At 45.4% G+C, this 23,894-nt stretch overlaps 1 protein-coding gene across 1 annotated transcript in view; it reads right to left on the bottom strand.

The window, feature by feature from the left end:
• Positions 1 to 22,707, bottom strand: part of uvssa (UV-stimulated scaffold protein A) — a 31,897-nt gene extending 9,190 nt beyond the window's left edge. The window contains exons 1-8 of the mRNA XM_048971611.1: positions 22,306 to 22,707; positions 20,886 to 20,997; positions 20,055 to 20,385; positions 19,147 to 19,267; positions 18,455 to 18,778; positions 17,847 to 17,956; positions 17,495 to 17,623; positions 4,399 to 4,510 (exon numbers count right to left, since the gene is read on the bottom strand). Coding sequence (XP_048827568.1) covers positions 4,399 to 4,510; positions 17,495 to 17,623; positions 17,847 to 17,956; positions 18,455 to 18,778; positions 19,147 to 19,267; positions 20,055 to 20,385; positions 20,886 to 20,995 — 1,237 coding nt within the window. The 5' untranslated portion in view covers positions 20,996 to 20,997; positions 22,306 to 22,707. The remainder of the gene's footprint in view (positions 1 to 4,398; positions 4,511 to 17,494; positions 17,624 to 17,846; positions 17,957 to 18,454; positions 18,779 to 19,146; positions 19,268 to 20,054; positions 20,386 to 20,885; positions 20,998 to 22,305) is intronic.
• Between the last annotated feature and the right edge of the window lie 1,187 nt (positions 22,708 to 23,894).

The following is a 23,894-nucleotide window of genomic DNA, read 5'->3' as shown; positions in this document are numbered from 1 at the left end:
TGACAAGCTGGACCTTCCTTTCTGAATTCTAACCCAGCTTCTGCAACCCATGGGGGTCAGTTCAGATTATCTATGAAGCTCTTATCCTTCCATGATACCAAGGTTTGTTTGTCTCTCTCTCTGTCTGTCTACCTATCAATTTATGTTTATGCATATGACAGGTCACTCAATTCAAGCTGCGTTACACTCACAACCAAAGTCACCTGGGCACCAGGTGACCTGCTGTATAATATCCTCATTGATACTGAAAACCGCGTTCCAGTGCTGCACTGTATCCATTATTATACTGCTGGGGCTTGGCAGCATAAAAAAATGCATATTAAATACATCCGACAAACTACTACAAGTGGATGACATAACGCTGGGAAATCAATGCGTTCCAATGGCCGCAAGGGGGGACGCTGTTAGCACTGGGAAACATTTACCAATAAAACATAACAGCGTGACGTACGGCACCGTACCAAAATTAAACATGTGAAAATCAAATTAATATCAATAACCATTACTGGCATAATGATGACTGCTGCCTTGCCGTTTGGCAAAGCACCTACAGCATTTCACAGCCAGTCTACCTTGGTGACAAAGCCGGCGGCGGCATCCGTCACTGTGAGGAGCCCGTTCCCGGCGTTCCCCGTTAACCCCGCATGCTTCATCTCCCTGATTCATCGCGTCACAGCAGGCAGCAGCCGGAGGCTCCGCGCCGCACGGTGAAATACTCCCAAATCCCTTCTTTTTCTGTTCAAATTGACCAAAATGGCAGCTATTTGTCTGAAGCAATAAAATTTCAGTGTTAAAAGGATAAATCAATAGCAGGAAATAAGGAGGCCTGGCCGGCAGGCTCAGCGGCCGCCCGGCGCCTCACCGCGCCATCGATTTCCCCGAGTTCAGCAGGCCTTGTAATTAAAATGTAAATTTGAGAAAGAGATTATGTCCTGACAGAGACTCTAGGATTAAGGCCGAGATAAAAGATCTGCTGTGAAAGGCAGAGTGCAGGAATGGAAAGGAAACGGTAGCTGTGGCTGCGAGAGACGGCCTTCAGCGGGGCTGAACCCCCTGGGCACGGTGGAGGGCGGGCCTGCTATGGCGGCAGCGCGGAGCCGCTCTGATCTCACACACATTTGCCCTTATACACATCTGCTATTCATCTGTAATGAGTGATACAACAGAAACCAACCCGCTGTGGTTTAAGGCCCTGAATGGCTGTCTCACCCATTTAACAGTCACAGTCTTTCATATTCATACTACAGACGGACCCACATGCTGAATACGGAGCAGGCCGCTTGAACAGCTGTCAGACAGTGATATAATGAGTATGCGGCCGGGCAGGCCTGACCTGGGATCAGTCTATCCCAATTTAGTTGGTCAGGGCTGACCTGCGATCAGTCTGGCTGGTCAGGCCAGACCTGGGATCAGCGAGAGCTGACTGAGGTACCCTGTTTTCCGCTCATGTGAAGAGGCAGGTGGGAGATGTAAATACCAGCCTGAGGCTAATGAGCGCTCATTAGCAGCCCCGCACTGTTAACTTGGCACGGTGCAGCCCGTCGTTACGGGCCTCGCTAATCAGGCCCTCCCATTGGCCGCTGCGCTGATGGATGCCTCAAGCTGGCGGAGAAAAGGCTCCAGCTGATAACACAGGTCCGTCCCAAATACCTGAGCAAACAGCGGCTGCAACCAGAGGAAAAGATGCTAAATCTGATGCAAATAAACTAATAAATGCATCAGTTACGGGAGTAAATACTCAACCAGCTATACAGGGCATGTTTGACGCCAGAACCAGAAATGCAGATATTTAAGCCACGGCAGTCACTACACTGTTAATTTAGCTAGTGGAATGAAACCCAACAGCAGCCTTCATGATGTCAGCATTTCCTGTTAAATTGCGTTTATAGTGACAGCATAGTCTCTGGCCTACTGACATGCTTGTTTTGCAATCAACTTGTTATTAAAGATTTTTCTTGACCGATTCTGAACAAAACAAATGTCAGTTGCTTGTATCATTTTCCAGTATGTTTAAATTCACCAGATAACATGACATTCACCTTTTTCTCTTTTTTACTCGTCTTCAGGTTACACACCTCCAAATATAACTATACTCTTCCGAATAATAATAGGTGCAGGGTAATATTATTGATACCAACACCATATGTTATGCACATACCATGCATCGCTAGTAAGTTACATTAAGATCAGGCTTTTTCATACCTTTACTCTGTACAGTTGTGGCCAAAAGCTTTGAGAATAATCCAAGTATCACTTTTCACAAAGTTTGCAGCTTCGGTGTTTGTAAATCTTTTTGTCAGATGTTTCTATGGTATACTGAAGTATAACTACAAGCATTTCATAAGTGTCAAAGGGATCAATTGACAATTACCTTACGTTTACACAGAGTCAATATTTGCAGCGTTGGCCCATCTTTTCAAGACCTCTGCAATTCACCCTGGCTGCTGTCAATCAACTACTGGGTCAAATCCTGACTGATGGCAGCCCATTCTTGCATAGTCAATACTTGGAGTTTTTCAGAATTTGTGGGTTTTTGTTTGTTCACCAGCTTCTTGAGGATTGACCACAAGTTCTCAATGGGATTAAGGACTGGGGAGTTTCCTGGCCATGGACCCTAAATGTTGATGTTTTGTTCCTCGAGTCACTTTAGTTATCACTTTTGCCTTATGGTATGATGCTCCATCATGCTGGAAAAGGCATCGTTCACCAAATTGTTCTTGGTTGGAAGAAGTTACTCTCGGAGGATGTTTTGGTACCATTCTTTATTCATGGCTGTGTTCTTAGGCAGAATTGTGAATGAGCCCATTCCCTTGGCTGATAAGCAGCCCCACACATGTATGGTCTCAGGATGCTTTACTGTTGGCGTGACACAGGACTGATGGTAGGGCTCACCTTCTCTTCACTGGACAATCATTTTTTCAGATGCCCCAAACAATCGGAAAGGGGATTCATCAGAGGAACTGACTTTACCCCAGTCCTCAGCAGTCCAATCCCTGTATCTTTTGCAGAATATCAGTCCCTGTCCCTGATGTTTTTCATGGAGAGAAGTGGCTTCTTTGCTGCCCTTCTTGACGCCAGACCATCCTCCAAAAGTCTTCGCTTCACTGTGCGTGCAGATGCACTCACACCTGCCTGCTGCCATTCCTGTGCCAGCTCTGCACTGGTGGTGCCCCGATCCCACAGCTGAGTCAACTTTAGCAGACGGTCCTGGCCCTTGCTGGACTTTCTTGGGCGCCCAGAAGCCTTGTTCATAACAACTGAACCTGTATCGTTGAAGTTCTTGATGATCTGATAAATGGTTGATTTAGGTGCAATCTTCCTAACAGCAACATCCCTGCCTGTGAAACCATTTCTGTGCAAAGCAATGATAACTGCACATGTTTCCTTGTAGGTAACCATGGGTAAGAGAGGAAGAGCAATGATTTCAAGCACCACCCTCCTTTTAAAGCATCCAGTCTGCTATTCTAACTCAATCAGCATGACAGAGTGATCTTCAGCCTTGTCCTCATCAACACTCTCACCTGTGTCAATGGGAGAATCACTGAAATGATGTCAGCAGGTCCTTTTGTGCCAGGACTGAAGTGCAGTGGAAATGGGATTTTTGCAATTCATTTGCAAAATTAATTAGAGGGACTTTGCAATTAATTGCAATTCATCTGGTCACTTTTCATAACATTCTGGAGTATATGCAAACTGCCATCATAAAAACTGAGGCAGCAGACTTTGAGAAAATCAATTTATCCATATTCTTAAAACTTTTGACCACGGTTATACGGACATTATAGTGCAGGGGTTTAAAGTTTCGCTAAAACGTTTTTTTTTTCACGGCTTACTTTAGCTTTACATGAATTTACCTGGCCGGTCGATCGGTACATCTCTACTTGTTACCGATTTATGAGGATGATGTGCAAAAGTGGAAAAAAGAGAGAACAGTACCAAAGGATGTCACACCAACAAGAGCGTGCAAGGGGTGGGTTACTGAGGGTATTGGTTTTAATTGGCCAGTAATGGGTCTTCAAGAAGAAGTCCAACCCTTACTCATGTCAAAAATGTGTAAAGTCAGCATGGAATCCCAATGTGGTCACATTGGAAGCCAGATTCAGGTCAGCAAAGACATCTGAGCTCCTTCGCCGTTGTCAGTCTTGAGATCAGCTGCCTAATGAAGCTCCACTGAGTTGATTCACAAGCCATGTGCTACCATCCCCCTGGCCTGTATCAACATCTTAAACGATGACAAAGGGTTTATGAAGAGATGGGTTTTCCCCGGGACCACCGTGACCCGCAAGGAGGCGGGCCGGGGGCACCAGATTCACAGTGGGGGCGGCTCCACTTATTGGCCTGAGGGCTATTTGTTTGGCCAGCTGTGGCTGCTGGCTGGGTACAGCTGGGCAAACTCACCATACTCTGCACGCAGGTGGTCTGGAATGTGCGGCTCAAAGCCCTCCTTCTCGGGGACCTCCACAAAATCATCGTCCTCCTCGTCCTCCTCTCCGTCCGCACCCACCCTCATCTGGGGTGATGAGAGAACATGGGGCCATGAGATTTATAGGAGTCGCCCTGTGAAGATTACGTGAAAAGGCACAGAGATGTGGCCCATATACTCAGTTGTCCAGGCCCAAGAGCGCATTCCTCACCGGCAGGGAATGACCTCCAGATCCTAATTTACTTAGTTATTCTCTCAGTTACCAGGATATCTTCGAAAACTTAGCTTCAAATCATGACGTCGAGTTGAAAGTTGGGCTCAGCCTTCACGCATCTGGTGCGAAGGGCCTTCCCATCTCTGTCCCCCATGCTATATCCTCTGGCCGCTTTGTATTCCCACCTACCCGCTTTACTTGTTTGCAGACTTAGGGAATTAGGGTGCCCTGGGGGCTACTTTAAGGTGATTAACGCTCAGCCAGTGGGCCCCAGGCTGCCCTGATGCCCTGCAGATATATGGTGCTACTGAAGCAGACTTTCTTGTGATGCTGGACACCTTGATATCTCTGCTTACAGCCCTCACAGGGTGTCTAGCTGTCCACTTACTAGGGCTCTGAGAAGGTGGCGTTGATTTGGACTGTGTCCAGACAGCTTCCTGTACATGTATGAAGCCATAAATCACGAAGATCTTGGATGTGACTCATTAAGAATGATTAAGTTTTATGACAATAATCATAAATGAACTACAAATTAAAGGTGTATTTTAATTGTTGTATTATTAGCTCTGGTTTTAAAGAAAGGTCTTCAACTGTAGTAGAAACCAGTATGTAAATGAACCACAGCAGCTGGTAAATGTTTTGAATTTAGGACATCGTGCCATTTTTACTAAAGTTTTAGAAAATTTCATATAAAATCTCCCATCAAAACCATCAAAATGAGAAAACACACTGTTTTTGTTTAGTTTTGCATCACTGTTGAAAGTCTTGACTCATGACTCAGGAGTTTAGTAGAGTTTTACATGAGTTCAGCTGAGCTGGGCAGAGTTTTACACAAACGCGAGGGAGCCTGTTATTGGTCGGTAAACCCGCCGGCAGACCATAGCGAGCTGGTCACCCCCTGTACTAGATGCCACTACACTGGCGGGATCATTTTTTAATAACTCCACCTAGGAGCCCGGAAAGCAACCTTTGTGCGACCTTGCCAATCCGCTGGCTGACTTCTGGACATGCTAATCCCCGGTCTTTATTACCGGGGAGACGGAGGCAGGAAAAAAAAGACAGACTAAAAGAAAAAAAGCCTAGATGTGTGGATAAGGGCATATTGTGCAGGCCACGGGCTCAGCTGCGGATCCAGAACGAGCCTCGGTCCAGGTGCCCGGGGGGCATATGGCCGCTTGGGCTGCCGATAACGGGGCCCAAATCCTCCGGACAAAAGGGGGGGGGGGTCGGGGAAGGGGCCACCTGCAAGCAGTGCGGGGCCACGTTCCCCCGGTCAATCGCCTTTAAGAAATCAACTGAGTGGTAACTGGGGGGCATGATCAGATTGGACTGATCACTAGCCAAACCCTCGCAGTGGGGGTGCTGGGAGGCTTCAGAACCAGAACGAAAGCAGCCCTTTTTAAAGCCGATTTATTACTGCCCAGACATCAAATTGGCTTCATTTTCAGTGGCATGCTTCTTACACAGAACTGACCCATCCAGAGGTCCATGCACCAGGCCCTGCTGTGTCGGGAGAGAGCTCAGCTAACTGTTTTTTGCAAAAGATTGTCGCTATTGGAACTGCCATCTAGGCTACATGGAAGCCTGAATGGTAAAACACTGGTTAAAAAAAAATAGCAGTGGTATTTCAAATCTGACTAATATTCAGGCCTGCTAGCTAACTAGCTACAAACCATAAAGAACCGACTAGTGTGACGAAGGACTTTTGTTTCACAGTAAGTGGCTAATCTCTGATGACAGCACGCTTTGTCCTATTTGTGCGTCTTCAGATGTGCCCAGCAACCCAGGATCTGGCAAAATACTCCGAAACATTATTCGGTGCATCATTCTCCTTTAGTGGCTGATAATTTTTTAATTACCGTAACATTTTAGGTTTCAGGTCAAATATCTCTCAGTTTAAATATCTCAGCCTTTAATTTCGCATGATTCTTGATATTACGCCCCCAAGAAACCGTCCGTTCGGCACAATGACCAGCACAGTATCTGAGCGAGGCTGTGTGGCTCGAAACGAGAGGCTCCACGAGGATTGGCACGGCACAGAAGACCGGGCAGCGTGCGAGAGGTACTCCAGCCGCCACCCGCTGAGGTCCCCGGGCCTCATCCATCACTGGGCTGTAAGTTTTGTTATCGCTCCGACACTAATCAAAAGAGAGAGCTGTCACAGCGCTGACCTGTGAAACCTCCTAATTATACTCTTCAGGAATGACAGGGACACTTAACTCTCCTGTGGAGTAAATGACCACCATCAATCTACGTGGAATAACAATGAGGCGCTCAGCTGAGAATGATTTTTGGTATAGAATCCGGGGCTGGAATTTATGAAAGGTGAACAGCAAGGGTTTTTTTTTTTTCCTTTTAACCCCCACAATCTCACCCCCAACACCCCCACCACCCAAGCGCTGGGATCGCACATCCAGCGCTAAACAGAATTTATGCCTTTTAATTTACTCCAAAGGTAGCCGCTAACAGTGCCTGGTGCTACAATGCATAACAGATAGAGCCATTTTAAATAGAGGGGTCATTTTCATAAAGCATTACACATACCGCTGGTGCCCTTCACTTCCGAGGACACCTCCTGCACTGCCGCTGCACTTAAACATTATATATAGAGAAATGTGTGTATATTTGAGGGCCCTGATTAGCCCGTTAAGTAAAATAACTTATAATAATCTTCCCCGACAAAGCATCCTCAAGTAATGTGCATCCTTGATAACCGAGGGTCAGGCAGTCACTGGATTTAGAACTTCACAGAGGGCCAGAGGATCAAAGAAAGAATGCTGGCAGATGCTGAAACCCAGAGATACACCTTAAAAACTTCACCCCAGATACTAGTATGTTAACTGTGCTGCAAATGCTGTCAATTTAAAAGACAACAGGCACTCAAATGGGACGCCCAGCACAGAGAGCCCACAGGCAACAGGCACTCAAATGGGACGCCAAGCACAGAGAGCCCACAGGCAACAGGCACTCAAATGGGACGCCAAGCACAGAGAGCCCACAGGCAACAGGCACTCAAATGGGACGCCAAGCACAGAGAGCCCACAGGCAACAGGCACTCAAATGGGACGCCAAGCACAGAGAGCCCACAGGCAACAGGCATTGAAAAGTACAGCAGAGAGAACCCAGCGTGAAAACCCAAAGCCACAATAATGACCCTATTTTCCAAATGAAGTTTACTAAATACCTAATGCCAGACCAACTGCTCCCAATTTGCCATTTAATACAAACCATTTCCAAAAAGAAGTTGGGATGCTATGCAAAATGGAAATAAAAGCAGCGCAATGATTTACAAATCATATAAACCCATTTTAACTGAAAATAGACCAGACAACATATCAAATGTTGAAACTGAGAAATTTTACTTTTCCCTCACAAATATGTGCTGAATTTGAATTTGATGGCAGCAAAATTTTTCGAAACAGTTGGGAGGGGCATGTTTACCACTGTGTTGCATCACCTTTTCATTTTACAACATTTGGGAACAGAGGAAACCGGCTGCTGGAGATCTGAAAGCAAAAGGTTCCATTCTTGCGTGATATAGGATTTCAACTGCTCAACAGTTCGGGGTTTCCTTTGTGGTATTTTTCGTTTCATGATGTGTCAAATGATTTCAATGGGTGACAGGTCCGAGTGGGACCGGGACTCTTCCACTATGGAGCCATGCTGTTGTAATACGTGCAGAATGCAGTTTGGCATTTTCTTGTTGAAATACACAAGGTCTTCTCATAAAGACATTGTCTAGATGGCAGCATGTGTTGCTCCAAAGCCAGTATACATCGTTCAGCATTAATGGTGCCTTCTTAGCTGTGCAAGCTACCCAAGCCACCACACCATCATGGATACTGGGCTTTGAATAGTATGCTGATAAATCGGATGGTCCCTCTCCTCTTTAGCCCGGAGGACATGGCATCCATAATATCCAAAAAGAATTTAGCATTTTTCTGTGTCGGATCGCAGGACAGTTTTCCATTTTGCCTCAGTCCATCTTAAATGAGCTCGGGCCCAGAGAAGTTGGCAGTGTTTCTGGATCATGTTTAGATGTGGTTTCTTCTTCTCGTGGTAAAGTTTCTTCCTGCATTTCTGGATGCAGTGACAAACTGTGTTCACAGACAATGGTTTTCAGAAGCGTTCCTGAGTCCATGTAGTGATTTGCACTACAGTATCATGCATGTTGTTAATGCAGTGCTGACTAGGACCTGAAGATCACTATCCAATGCTGGTTTTCGGCCTTGTCCTTTGAGTACAGAGATTTGTCTGGATTCTTAAAACCTCTTAATGATATTATGTACCGTAGATGATAAAATTCCCAAATTCTTTGCATTATTAACCTAATTAGCTGTGAAGCACAACTTTTACAGCCTTTCGTTGCTCCTGTCCCAACTTTTTTGAAACGTGTTGTTGGCATCAAATTCAAAACGAGCATATACTTGTCATAAACCAATAACATTTCTGAGTTTGATATTTGATATGCTGTCTATGTTCCATTGTCAATTAAATATGGGTTTATATGATTTACAAACCATTACATTCGGTTTTCATTTGCACTTTAAAGAGTCCCTGTATTTTTGGAAACGGAGTTGCATTTGTCTTGCTTTAGGTATGCTAGTGACTGGTTCTCCAAGGTAGCCAGTGAAGATCATTTTACAAGTTTGGAAAGGGAAGGCTGGGATGATGCAGACACTGTAGAGATGAATTGATCTGAATCATAAATTCAATAAGACATCTGCTTTTAATCATGAACCGCATCCCTGTTTTGACAACTTATAAATTGTTAATAACTAATGTAATTAATTGCATTTATATGCATCATCAGATTTCATGTTGGTAATTTCATGGGGCTTTAATGAGTGAGAAGTTGATTGAAAGGTTTTCATTTACTTCCAAAGACATTTAGTCCTTATGCGGCTCCAGCGCCCTCTGCAGGTAGAGGGTGGACACATTACAACTGCTAATCAAAATGATCTGAGGTGTTAAGCGACACTAGCGTGTGATTAGGTATAGAAGACTTAAGACTTATAAGAAGAATTAATAAAAATTGCAGTCTGTCCCCTCATCCTTCTAGGTAAAGGTTTGTACAGAATAGACTCCATCCATCCATTTTCTGTAACTGCTTGTTCTAATTAGGGTCATGGGGGGGTCTGGAGTCTATCCTAGAGGCTATGCATGCAAGGCAGGAAACAACCCAGGGTGGGGCCCCACCACAAAGAGTGCACACACCATTCACACAGACAGTCACACCTACAGGCAATCTGGGGGGGGCAGGACCCAGAGGAGACCTGTCAGTGGTGGGTTAATGGTTAGGGAAGCGCACTTGTAATTGAAAGATTGCAGGTTTGAATCCTCGACCAGCAAGACGCCACTGAGATACCCTAAGCAAGGTACCGCCCCCAAGCACTGCTCCCTGGGCGCTGAATTAGCCGCCCCCTGCTATGTCACGATGTCACATATGGGTTAAATGCAGAGGACACATTGTGCAATGTGGTGTGTCAACAATGACAATTAATCTCTAAATTCTAGTTCTATTCTATTCTAGATCCCATGATGACACAGGGAGAACATGCAGACTCCATACACATGGAGCCATGGTAGAGACTCGAACCCTGGTTCGAGAGGTGTGAGGCAACACTGCTAACCATCATGCCACTCCCTATTATAGGGACTCTATAAATATAATTCTAATATTAGGTTGCCCCTTGATATTTTAAACCAAAGAGAGAACAACTAACCTACAGCCAGAAGTTGAGCATTTCCATGCAACTAGAAACCACTGAGGGGGGCTCTGGCTGGCCATGTTCTGGGGGCCCGTCCCCTCACTCATGTTCTGGTGGCCCGTCCCCTCACTCATTTCCAGCTGCCCGAGGCCTCGGCCTGTTTTTCCCGTCAGTCGGGAGAAGGTGTGACAGAGTGTGAGCACCGGCAGGAAATCCCTCTTTCTATATTACTCTGTTACCATCACACTCCTTCACGGCCTACAGACAGCAATTGCAGAGCGACAGATTAGCGCTGCTACTTTGTTTATACTGGATGCCGTTTTTAATCTAAAACAGTTATTCTAGCCCTGATAGATGGAAAACCAAGGCGAAAAGATTACCACCAAGCTCAAAATTCCCAGTCTACCGAAGTATTTTATTTTTAATGCACTTTAATTCTGCTGCGATAATATCACAGCTGTCAGCAGGAGGAAGCAGTGAAATAAGTCTCCTGTAGGGGCGCATTCTGGGGAGCTTTCTGCTGACGCAAGCCGGAAAACATGAGGTCTGAGAGCTAGGAGTATGACCCCTGATAACACGAGGCCAAAGACCTGAAGCCTCCACACAGGAGTGTGACCCCTGATAACACGAGGCCCAAGACCTGAAGCCTCCACACAGGAGTGTGACCCCTGATAACACGAGGCCCAAGACCTGAAGCCTCCACACAGGAGTGTGACCCTCAAAAACACGAGGCCCAAAACCCAAGGCCTCCACACAGGAGTGTGACCCTCAACAACACGAGGCCCAAGACCCAAGGCCTCCACATAGGAGTGTGACCCCCCAAAACACGGGGTCCAAAATATCTAATATGATATTAACTGGCAAGTTGGCATATATTACACAATAAAATTATATCAGAATAACCATCCATCCATTTTCTGAAACTGCTTAATCCCAACTGGGGTCGTGGGGGGGAATGGAGCCTATCCCGGGAACAATGGGCATAGGTGGGAACCAACCCTGGGCGGGAACCAACACACCGCAAGGCGCGCACACTCACAGGGCCAATTTAGACTCACCAATCAACCTGTCCTGCATGCTTTTGGACCGCGGGAGGAAACCAGGGCCCCCAGCAAAAACCCATGCGAACACAGGGAGAGCGTGCGAACTCCACACAGAAAGGACCCGGGATCGAACCCAGGACATTCTTGCTGTGAGGCAGCAGCACTAACCACTGCGCCACCATCTATAATCCATCTATACAAACTGCGGTTAGTGGAAAGGAGGTCCTGAATCCTATCCCAGGTAGAACAGAGGAGTGCTTCCCAAACTGGTCCATGGGACCCTAGACAGCGCAGTAGGAAGCTGGAAGGGAGCAAAAATGTGGCCTTTCTGCAGTCGCTGAGGACCAGTTTGAGAAACACTGCAGTGGAGGATAAAGCAGAGGACACCCTGGTCAGGACGCCGAAGTACACAAAACGGTGGGAAACCTCAGCAACACAGTGAGAACTAGAGGCAAACATGCACAGGAAGGGCGGGATTCGAACCAGCAACCTGGAGGTGCAAGGCAGCACTGCAACTCAGAGCCACCATGCAGCCCTTAAAATAATGGGTAATTAATGCATGCAGTTAATCTAAAACTAATTGACTGGATTATTTAAGAGTCCCTGGCCTCTGAATAATTAATTATCCAAACAATTAATCTTAATATAAAGAATTTAATGCATTTGTTGGAGGTATACAAATAAACAAAAACTGGTTAAGATAAAACCTTTCATGCAACGTTATTTCCAAACAGCCAAATCAGCTAATTAATGAAGCTCTTGAGTGTGAGGTAAACCTAGCGGCATCGCGCAGGGGGTGTGGGGGGTGTGGGGGGGCACAGCCTCCAGCAGAGGCTGATAACAGCCTGTACAGGGATGTGATAATTGGCTTCAGGCTAAACATGCACCACTTACTAGGAAAAACATCCCACGGAAGCCAAGCACTCCTCTGAGACCTTCAATATATTTACTATGGTCTAATTAACTGAGTAAGCAATCTGAATTATCCCAGGGTGGCACGTCTCTCCCAGCCAATGGCTTAAATAAGTCTGTTATCCTCTTAAAAAACGATCTCCGGGGGCTTCCTCGGACAACCGGGCTCTAAACTTCATTTGTCTTTTAGCAAGTTTGATGGCTATGCATTTAAAAAGCCATTCCATCTTATAAACTAAAAATTAAATGTACTCAGCTGTGATGGTGCTCTGTGCACCCGCTATTTATATGCTAATACCCTCTCTTACTGGAAGCTCCTGCAAATTATTACAGCAAAACCAATAACTCAGGCAGGGTGATGCAGCTCTGTGTGCCGCCCGTGCGGGACTGAGAGGCACGGGGGGCCACGGCGGGGGGTGTAGCGCCCTCCTCACTGTGTTACAAGGCAAAGCGGAAAATCTCCCGGCGCAACTGGCCGCAATGTGCATAAATTTACAAAAACATCCCATAATGAGCAGAGTGCGGAGAAAGCGCGTGGACCTCGATCTCCGATCCTTTATGATGCTGCGGCAGAAACCTGCATCGCTGATCGCTTTCATTTACATTTACCAACAGAGGGGTTAACACTGAAAGGCCTGGCACAATACTGCTAGCTAAAGCGAACGCTGTCATTACGCAGCTGTGCTTTAAAGAAATTACTTTACACAAGCAATTCATGAATAACTCATATACTTCAGATAGGGGTTTGCTGTATTCTGGGGAGCAACAGCTGAAGATCTCTCATGGAAATAAAGGCAATGAAAGCGAGGTCTTACCCGGGGCCGGATTAAGCAGGGCGGGGCCCCCGAGCTAGAGACATTTTTGGGGCCCCACCTATACAAACTATTTTAAAGTCTACAAAATACTAAGTGCTATACACGTCAACTTCAATAATCTTTCTTAAAGCAGTATCCAGCATCAAACACCATTTCAGCACAGTGTGGCTTAAAGTGTGTTTGTGCGTGTGTATATGTGTATGTATATGCATGTGTGAATATAAATCCAGCAACCGGAACTTCGCAAACTTTCACTGAATACCTCTTTCCTTTTTGCATCGTTTTAAAACTCTCAAGCACCGATCCTTCATTTCCCCATCAAAATAACAAATTAGAAATAATATGATTTTTAAATGCTATATAACGGCTGCCAGGTAAAATATTCCTTTTACATGTATAGCAAAGCACCCACCTCTCAAAATATGCTGACATTGTGTGTTTGTATGTCCGTAAGGGGTCAGTGATCAAAATCAATTATGATTCTTTAGCCACAAAACAAGCTAAACTGGGCAAACATTACAAAAAATTACCAGTAGATTATGGCCCATTCACACCTTGCAATTTAGGGACAGAGGGTAGGAGTGAAGCTAATAGGGGTGGGAAAAAAAAGTCAATATGAGCAAAGTCCTAATGTTTTTAATTCATTTCGGTGATATTCCAAGTAATTCAGACTGAGGGAGATTAAATAAATGGGAACAAAGCACCTTTTCCTTTGAATACTGTTTACAAACACAGGACTTGCATGTAAAAGCTTTACTACGTTTGGGTCTCTAGACACATACAGGCATGTACAACCAAACAAACATTTAGCTGCACTCTGGAGTTAAAACCAATCAAGGTACCTGCGGGACAGCAAAGAATAAAAACGTCTACATTTTTAAAAAATTGCTCATACAGATTATTTTGGCTCCCTACAGCTCGGGCAGGTCATGGTCTTACCTACCTACCCAGCAGATGGGGGCTGTTGCGGATGGATTACTCTGTTTAGGTTTAAAAAACTGCACCATACCTTTTATATATATATACACTGACTAACATGAAACTCGATTAAGACACGTATATATTTTTTCAATCAAACCGCTTTTCAGGAGAAACGGTACCTTTTAAAACATGAAAATTACTATTTTAAATTATTCTCTACTGCAACAATACAGGACTTGACAAGTGCTTCTAATACTGATGCTCAATTTTAAGCATGGCATATAAAAAGAGGAAAGCTCTTAACACAAATTGTGTGTTTGGAAATTCGACTGGATATTTGGGATATTATTCAGCTGGTGTCAGCTGAATCCATCCATGCATACTCCTAAACCCTTACATCCAGGGTGCACCCCAGGTTAGTTCCCCGTGCTGCCCAGGACGGCCTCTGGACCCCCCTCCTCTCTGATCTGCCAAACTATAGGTCACAATTTTGCACCATAACCCCCGCAGTCTGACCCCATCCGGTACCTGAGATCGGGGGGGGGGGGGGATCTCATTCCCCATCACCCCCTGCGCACATGGAGGTATGTGCACAGGACCCAGGCACAGATACAATAACCACCCCCCACCCCCCAATCGCTCTCCGAGGTGGAGAAACAGGCAAGCAGATAAAGAGTGAGGCACTGGGGGCTTTCCACTGAGAGACAAAGGAGAAACACACATACACAGCAACATCAATAATTGCTCTTTCTAGCGCGCTGATAAGATGCTTTATCTGGGTAAACAATACAATATTCCCCCATGCTGCATGCTCGATGAGGCCCCCTTTTTTGGGAGTTAATGTGTTACAGATCCTCTGCTCTTCTCTCATCCGTTACAAGAACCTTCAGTGACCTGTAATTAATGTGGATAAGATAATATCCGCAGAACGTTCCAGAGGCGAATGGAACCAGCATTGGGCGTTATCCGGCACTCTGCCTCCAAGGATGGAACGCAGCGGGCGGCCATGTACGGTGTTCGGCAAGACCCCACAATGTCACCGGGAGTGTCACATGGGTGACGGGGGGGGTGGGGGGGGGGACTGTCCATGCAGAGAGGACATGGTTAAAAACCATGTAGAAATGTTAGTGTCCTCTGTAACTCATAACTCACCGTGGATATTTAACTGAATATTGTTCAAGAGGTTCAGCAAATTCAAGCATGTTTACCATCCATTATTCATTCTCCATACCGCTTTCCCTGCGCAAATTTGGGGGGGGGGGGGTTAGGGTCACTCACACCTGCACATCTACGGGCAATTTGGTAACTCCAATCCACCTCAGCATGTTTTTGGACTGTGGAGGAAAGCAGGAGTACCCGGAGGAAACGTCACGACAACACGGGGAGAACATGCAAACTCCACACATGGGATGGAGAGCCATCCCATGGTCCTGGAGGTGTGAGGTGACAGTGCTAACCACTGTGCAGCTGTACCACCCTGTATGCATACTTAAACATAAATCCAAAAGATATTTATAGCTATATTTGAAAAGCAACAATATAGTGCATAAACATAAATCCCGATGTATAATGTGGTTGTGATACAGACATGATGATATCACAGAACAATACTAATATGGCTCAAATTAGTCTAATTTACTCATTTTTAATTTTCCCAAGTCATCTCCTTAGGGTATTCCGCTGTCCCATCACGGGGGGACGATCAGACTTTAACGAGAATCAGCCAGGCTGGCCGGGGCACACAGAAGTTTGGCGGGAATTATCATTTTTACTGTTCTGATTTTTCATCTCAATTTTTCCCCCCTCCTTCCAATCAACGTAAGTTTGTTGCGTCCGAAAACCAATTCCGTCCGTGTCAGGGCGGCGATAACGCGAATAAAGTAATGGAATGCTTTTAAGGGAGAAAGGGAAAAACTAATTATGATAAAGGACTTTAAGCTGTTTCTTTATCACAAAGCAAAGGCTTTTTTGCATTGGAAATGGGGCTGACAGTGACAGAGCCGTATGTGGGACTGAGGGCCGCTTTGTCATTGTCACCGAGCTCCAGGGCCTCAAAGACAGTGTCTCCGGCACTTACAGCAGGATATGAGGGCACATAATTACACCTCAGAACTTCTCTGTCTTATGCTAATGCCCCACCGGTCCGGCACACCACCTGAGCCAGGATCAAATTAAACTGTCGTTACACCCTGTGCAAACGCTTACCTGACTAAAAGCATTTTGCTGTACAGGACACCTCTCCAAATCTGGACGGTGGCCATCCTTGATATACATTTTACATATTTAGCAAACACTTTTATCCAAAGTGGCATATATTTCTGAGAGGATGCAGGGTCAGACGGTGGCTAGGGCAGCTGGGGCTTAAGGGCCTTGTTAAGAGGCCCAACAGTGACATCTCTCTGCCAAACCTGGAACCTGAACCAGGGACCTTCTGATCACAGAGTTTACTGACCCTCTGAGCTGGGCCCCTTCAACAGAAACTACATTCCTCTTTTTCCATGAGATTATTTCTTAAAAAAGTCTCCGATTTAACTGTATAGGTCGCACAGATTTCTGGGTAACATGGTTGAAGTAAAATCATTTGAAAAACATGGACGGACCGGAATTTAAATAATAAAAACTGTCACTCATGCTTTTCTAGTTTTGGAAATAACAGTTTTCTCCCCAAAATCCACTCTGTGGCAGTGGCACAATATTTACCCTATCCACAAAACCGAGTTGTTGACATAAGTGTGTGTGTTTGTGTGTTTAAATGCTGCACGAGTTAAATACAACCGCGATTACAGATTCCGCTGTTAATTTCACTCTGTTTAGTTTAATGGCAAACTAAACGTTACTAATTAATCATAGAGGTAGGCTGTGTGTATATTAAGGGCCTGAAAGACAGACTGGGGAAAACATACTAATAATCATACAAATAATACAAACAATTATATTATTATTATTGTTATGTGAAGGCATACACATTCAAAAACTTCAAATAATATTTACCTTTCAAAATTAACATTATGTGCATTGCTTAACATGGATTTCTGGGAACTACACTGCGTTAGCTTCCAAGTTGTTCTGCTACGCCCATCAGAATATTTGTGCCCACCCTAGACATGCGAAATCATTTCAATCTATGAAGTGAGCTAAGGAATGTGTGCTGTAATACTGAGGGAAACAGCGCCCCCTGCTGTAAGAGCGACGCTATGCTTTTTTTTGATGCACTGTATTTACATACACATGCACTGTAATTTGCACACAAATATGTCCTATTTTACACTGCATTGGCTGCTGCGCTCTGGAACACAGACTGCACTAACAGGTATGATTCTGGCTAAACTCCTACTTCACCGTGACATTTTACACATTGCATTCAGACCATAGACTTCCCTGACTGTTCATTTGTCGGACCACAGATCTCACTGACCATCCTGCCCCGCCCCCTCTGGTCTGCAGAGGGCACTCACCACTTTGCGCTCTCTCCTCTTGTAGTGGATGTGGAGCTCATCGTGTCTCTGCAGCGCCTCCTCCAGGGCACTCTTACAGGCGATGGCCCTGCTCAGCAGCTGCTGATCTACCCCGGCCTTGGTGAAAACCTGGGACCACACACACACACACACACACACACACGTGTTAACAATCCTCACACCCATATCACATAAATAATACACACATGCCCGTTCATTTAGCAGGAAGGGCTTTAACTCAAGGGCCCAACAGTGAAGTGGTTATCCACCCACAACTTTCCAGGATACACATCCCTACCCCTTTTCACACATCACACATAACATACACGTTACGGCCGCCTTTAGCACACACCTGCACCCAGGATCGCACGGCGGGCAGGTGCTTGGTGCTGATGACTCTGTTCAGGTCCCTGACTGTGTTCACCACAGCTTCATTCTCCTCCGTCTCCTTCAAGCTCATCTCTGCTGACAGAGGAGAAGCTGTGAGACCCCCACGAGGCCCCCTTCTCTTCATGGGCAGCAGCGAAGAATACAAGCAGAGACCAGCTAGTTTTACTGTGGCTGGGTATTTATAACATCGCAGATCAAACATTTCAGCATCATTATTTCTTGCACTCAGAATCACAGAGATGATGTGGGAACCGCACTCTATAAATGGATGGATTTCAAGAACCTTCATCCAGTGCAGTACAGGATCACAATGAGCTTGTCCCAAGTAGTTCTGGACATGAGGCAGAGAAGAGGCTGGACAGGATACAAGTCCATTGTAGGAGGGAGGGAGGGAAACAGATAGACAGGCAGACAGACAGAGGCAGACAGGCAGGCAGGCAGACACACATCCACTTAAACACTCTTCTTGCTACCCAACGAGTGTTTATACTTCACAGCAGAAGACAGAAATACCTTTATCTGACCTTCAGACATGGTCAGAGTTGAAGAGCTTTTCATTCTGACACCCACCTGTGGAGAGGTTCAAGCTGAGGCTGTATTTGTGTGACATCAGGCCAGTTTGCCGAATGAACATGTCCTCGTCCGGGACGCCCTCTGCGTCAGACATCTCATCACTGCTCCCCTCTTCCTCCACCTTTTCTTCTCTGTCATGCAGGTCTTTGCTGCAGCATGGCTGCTCGTCGTCGGCGGCAGGAGAAGCGGATTTCCCACAATGCACGGGGGCAGTGGATGTGGCTTCCAGGTCGCTAAGGCTGAAGTCCAGGGGGTGAGGCGTGAGGAGCTTGAGGCAGCTGTCCATCTCAGTCAGGCACTCGTGTATCTCAGCGGAGGTCTCTGTGAAGAGGATTGGCTGTCAGGAGCAGAGCTGGGTCTATGGAACGCTACCAGGAAAAGGTACTGGGATGATACTCCAAACTGAATGGATAAGCATTTACGAAAATGACCCTGAGTTACTCCAACCTGAATGGATAGAGAGTTCTGCAGATTACACTGGGTTGCTGCAATGCGATTGGAGTTAATTCCAACTTGATTATAAAAATGGGTGGACAAATAGCAGAAACTGGAAAGTGTGTTTAAGATAAGATAAAGTTCTTAAGGTAAAGGACACATTTAGAGGGAGCGTATTTTAAGGAGGACACATTTAAAGGCACAGTGTCCAACAGCATTCGTCACTACATGCAGAAACTCAGATGCAGCCATGCCTTCCATTTCCCTGGTGGCCTTGGACACTTTGTCTTTATAAATCCTCTCCAGTCTCTTCTGTTTCTCCTCCTGTCGCTTCCTCTCTGCCAGCGTCCTGGCCTGGACGTCCTGGAAGTCCACCTGGGAGTTGGGAGAAGGATGAGAGCAGCATCAGCAGCAGGGGGCGCCGACACGCCCGTGAGGTTCCTTAACTTGTTAGAAAGCGCCGATGCCACATCTGTCAGCGGTTACAGGAGAGAGAGTGTCCATGCTGAGGGTGCAATAAAACACGGTCCCCTGAAGTGCTGCTGTTTTCCCCTCTCAGAAAACAGTCATCTACGTATTTAGCTCAATTAAGAATGATCAATTATTCACTTTGACTGCTGCGGAGTGCTGCTTTTCACCGAAGACAGAAAAAAAACATCAAAAGTTTTTACCTGTCCATTGTAAGAACAGCAGTTTAATATTACATTAAACTGAAATGATCACCAATTCAAACTGATAATGTTACTGAACATGTTAAAACCTGCAAATGCAGCTCTTTGGTAACAACAGAAGCAGGACTGACTCAGTAAAAATAAAGCATCACTAGAAAAGCATCTGGACTAAAGGACAGAACTGAACGACATCTGTCGGGCCTCTTTTCCATGAAGCAGAAACAGAGTCTATAAAACACCACCGGTAAACATTAATAGGGTTCTGCTCTGTTCCCTAATGGTTTTATCATGTATTTACAAATTCTACTAAATTCTTTCATATCAGATTCAACTGCAGTCATATACTGCACTGATTTGTAACCTGAACAAACAGGAAATGTTTAACGCTGGACTAATGGCATCGGTCTTTGGCAGGGCACACACTGCAAGCTGGATTAATTAAAGGCGGCTTGTAAAGTGTGAAAACGCAGGAAGCTGTTGGGCTGCCGTACCTTCTTCACCTGCTTCAGGAAGTGGTAGCCCAGTGCAAGCTTCTTGTAGGCCTGCCCGTAAGCGGCCTGCCAGTCCTGCACCGTGCGGATGGCCAGCGTCTTAAGGCGCCGCGCCGCCTCCTTGGGCGGGGGCAGCGGCTGCTCGGGGTCCGTCTCCACCGTCAGCTCCAGGAACTCCTGCAGGTTGGAGACCAGCAGGGTGCGGAAGTGGTGGGAGCGGGAGAAGAGCTCGGTGGCCATCTGCAGGGCGGAGAGGCGCACCTCGGCGTGCTCCTCCGCCAAGCGGCCCATCAGCAGGTTATAAAAGTGCTCCACATGGTCGCTAGAAGCCCTGAAACGTGGAATCCGTGACTTACATTCTGGGCAAGTCAGCAGAGATGCAGCATCTCACAGAGCAGAATTAGAACCAGAATCCAAACAGTTTACGGTGAACGACCATTGCAATTACAAGGACCTTCGTTTCACTTAAACACTGCATTCAGTCAGAGCACATACACTCACAATAGGTTATTTATGGATGTCAGTTAGCCTAAACACATGTCTTTGAAAAAAATCAGCACAACACAGGAAGAAAAAGTTCACACAGAGACCAGGGCACAGGATTCAAAGCCCCAGTGCTGGAGGTGTGAGGTGACAGCCATTGTGCTGCCCAAATCAGAGATCTGTAATTTTACGTATAAGCCAACAGGTCTCTTAGAACTGCCTAGAGTCAATGCTCATTCAAGTCAGAATGCCAGGGACAGAGCTGAACTGAACTGCTTTCACTCAATGCTGGAAAGCAAAGTCATAACAGATAAACGATCTGAGCAGAACAGATGAACGATTCCCTACTTGCAGATCTTCTTCACATCCTTCATCTTGGACTGGTCGAGCTGCGGCTGGCCGGACGTGGTGAGCTCCTCCACCAGCGCCGACAGCCTGTCTCTCTGGGCGTGGTCCATCTCTGTGACAGACAGGAGGGGAAAGGGGAAGAGAGACATGCAAAGCCGAGAAATATGAACCTGCCTCAAAATGCCAGAACAACCAATTACTGTTTACCTCAGTCTCACATCACAGATCAAATCACCTGATTCATAAGCTAATTGACAACTCCTTAAAAAGATTTAGATTATGTTAAACCAAATTTTTAGACTGTTGCACGTACTTCAGCTAATAGAACATTTTTCTTTTTACACCTAACGACACAAACATGGACATTTTTGGTTAGATTAACCTGTCATTTCATAAGTAATCAGACATGACAACATAAAATTAGAGATAATAAACATAAAATCCCACTGACTGTATTTGACAAACAGTTCTGGAAGATCCATGTACACGGTTAAATTCAGTATTACTAACTACAGTCTGCTTGAACATATTTTGGAAAACTGGGAAAATCCTTTAGGTACACTTGGCTTAAGATGATTTAAATTTAAAATGAAATTAAAATGTCAGCCATTCACTGATGCCAAATGCTAAAAAAGAACTGGCAATATAGCGGTCCACATGTTAAAGAGCAGACAAGATCTTCGTAGCTCAGTTTTATTACGGGGTGGTTTTCAGATTGTACAGCGTTACACATACAGTAAGTCAAAGGTATAACGTATAGATAAAGGAAATAGGTAAAGTTACAGTAAAGGCAAAAGTCCTTCCTAAAACAATGTAAAAGTTTAATTACGGCACTCCTTGTATTTACACATGCACATCAGTGTACAGTACACACAATTACACACCAATCTACACTATGACATGGGCAGTGGGATAAACCTGGGGTAAATACCAGGAACAGGTGTGGCTCATCAGAAGCCAGGTAGAATAGAATACCTATATGGGGTGGCCAATCTTATCCACAAAGGGCCCCTGTGTGTGCAGGTTCTCACTGCAACTCCATAACTAGATTACTAATTAGAGGACTGATTGGCTGAAGAGTCCTCACATCTGGGTTTGAACAGCTGATCTAAAGGCTACCCCAAAAACCTGCATACACACTGGCTCTTTGCCGATAAGATTTGAGACCCCTGACCTACTACGTAGTAGCACTCGAGGACCGGAGATGGAGATCACTGGCTTAAACGGACCCCTGTTGATTCTAGTCTGTTCAAAGAAGCAATTCTACAACTAATATACTTTCTGAACACATATAAACCTATAAGTCGTCGCGGTCAGAGAAACCATACTAGTTATTCCCGTCCTGTTCGATGTGGACAAAAATGCGGATCGGGGTGAGTATGTAATGGTGCACAGTTTATTTTAGAGGCAGACAGCATACCCGTAATGCCGAATGACAGTCCCCGGCGTTAGGAAGGCTCACAGCGGCTCCGTACGGACAAGCGCACACCACCATCGATACTTTTCAAGGTGAACTGTCCACTCGGTTACGTGACAAGCCGGTTCATTAAGACGCTATGGAGAGGCATGCCATGAAAACACCAAGCTGCTCCAAGCGTCCGGCGTACAGATACGGTACAGTTGATTGTGTCCACAACAAAAGAAAACAGTGGTTACTTTCCCCACCTTACACTTAAATTAAATAAAGATAAAAGCCGTACCGACCCTCGGCTAACCCAAAGTCCCTGAAATATAAAAATTGTCCGTTTATCGCACAGACACATATCCGCCAGCTTCTTCCTAAAAACACACCACACCACCCCACTGACAGACTACTGTCTGATTAAAGGAAATTACGTTATTTCCGCTCTAAAACCTGCCCCCGGAACTAGGAGTGACTCTTTATAAAGTTCCGTCCAGAAACTTCCTCTCCGGTACCATCGGTATATAAAAATAAAAAAGGAAAAGAGCCACATTGTAAGTTGCTCTTAAACAGAACTCGCCATTGCATGTGTGGGATCTCAAACAATGCCCCAGGTGCTAAATAGTTCAGGTCTTCTTGTGCTTTGACTGGTTTCCTTGACTGAAGGACTCATCCAGCTGTTTCACATTAACATTAGTGACACATGCATGATTATAGGAGACTGAGCAATCGGCACAGCGCAAGAATGCAGTGTTTATGTGAAATGAAGGTCCTTGTAATTGCAATAGTCGTTTACAAATACTGCCCTAGCTCAAAGTGTCCAAAGTGTGACATGGATTATCTAGTCACCCTAACTGATTTTGACATAGATGTACAAAAATTGTGTCTCCTTCTTAAAATCACTTAAGAGCTTATGGATTTTTTACAGGGATTCTACACAGGTCATTCATCATTACACATTTGTTACATGGGTAATGCCACTTACTGTAAACTGTTTTTCTTCCATGTTTTGTATAGGCCTAAGATTTTTCTCCAAATACTGGAAACACATACAACAATATGTAAAACATGCACATTCTCCCGGTTTTGCATTGATTTCTTACCACAGTCCGTATCAATAAATAGTACATAGTAAATACTTGTGTGTGTCCCACCCAGGGTCTTCCCTTGTCTAGTGCAGTATGCTGCAGGGCACAGGCTCCTGGATCCCCACAATGCTGCACTGGAGGAGGGTGAGCACATAATCCAGGTCATGGAGGTCACTCTTCTTACATCTCAAAATGGATCTGCAGCAGTGTGCCGGCATACTTAGTGCACAGCACAGTTTGTGCATAGCTGCTGTACTTTTATGACCCATAATTGATTCTAGCCCATAATTTGTTCTCCTTCTCAGCATGGCCAAGCTTTCATAACAAAATGACCAGTTATTTGCTTCCTGAGAACCTCCCTTTTTCTAGATGCATACATATTACATATATTACTATACCCAAAGCTGGACGGACATGTTCACAGGTACTTTTTTATTGGGAAATCATGCTAATTAAGTCTAAGACACCACCTCATCATTTAATGTTATGGTGAATGTGGCTGCGGTTGTGTCTTAAGGA

The sequence above is a fragment of the Brienomyrus brachyistius genome, chromosome 12 (assembly GCF_023856365.1).
Source record: "Brienomyrus brachyistius isolate T26 chromosome 12, BBRACH_0.4, whole genome shotgun sequence".
Taxonomy (NCBI): domain Eukaryota; kingdom Metazoa; phylum Chordata; class Actinopteri; order Osteoglossiformes; family Mormyridae; genus Brienomyrus; species Brienomyrus brachyistius.
This window is presented reverse-complemented; position numbering and strand designations above follow the sequence as displayed.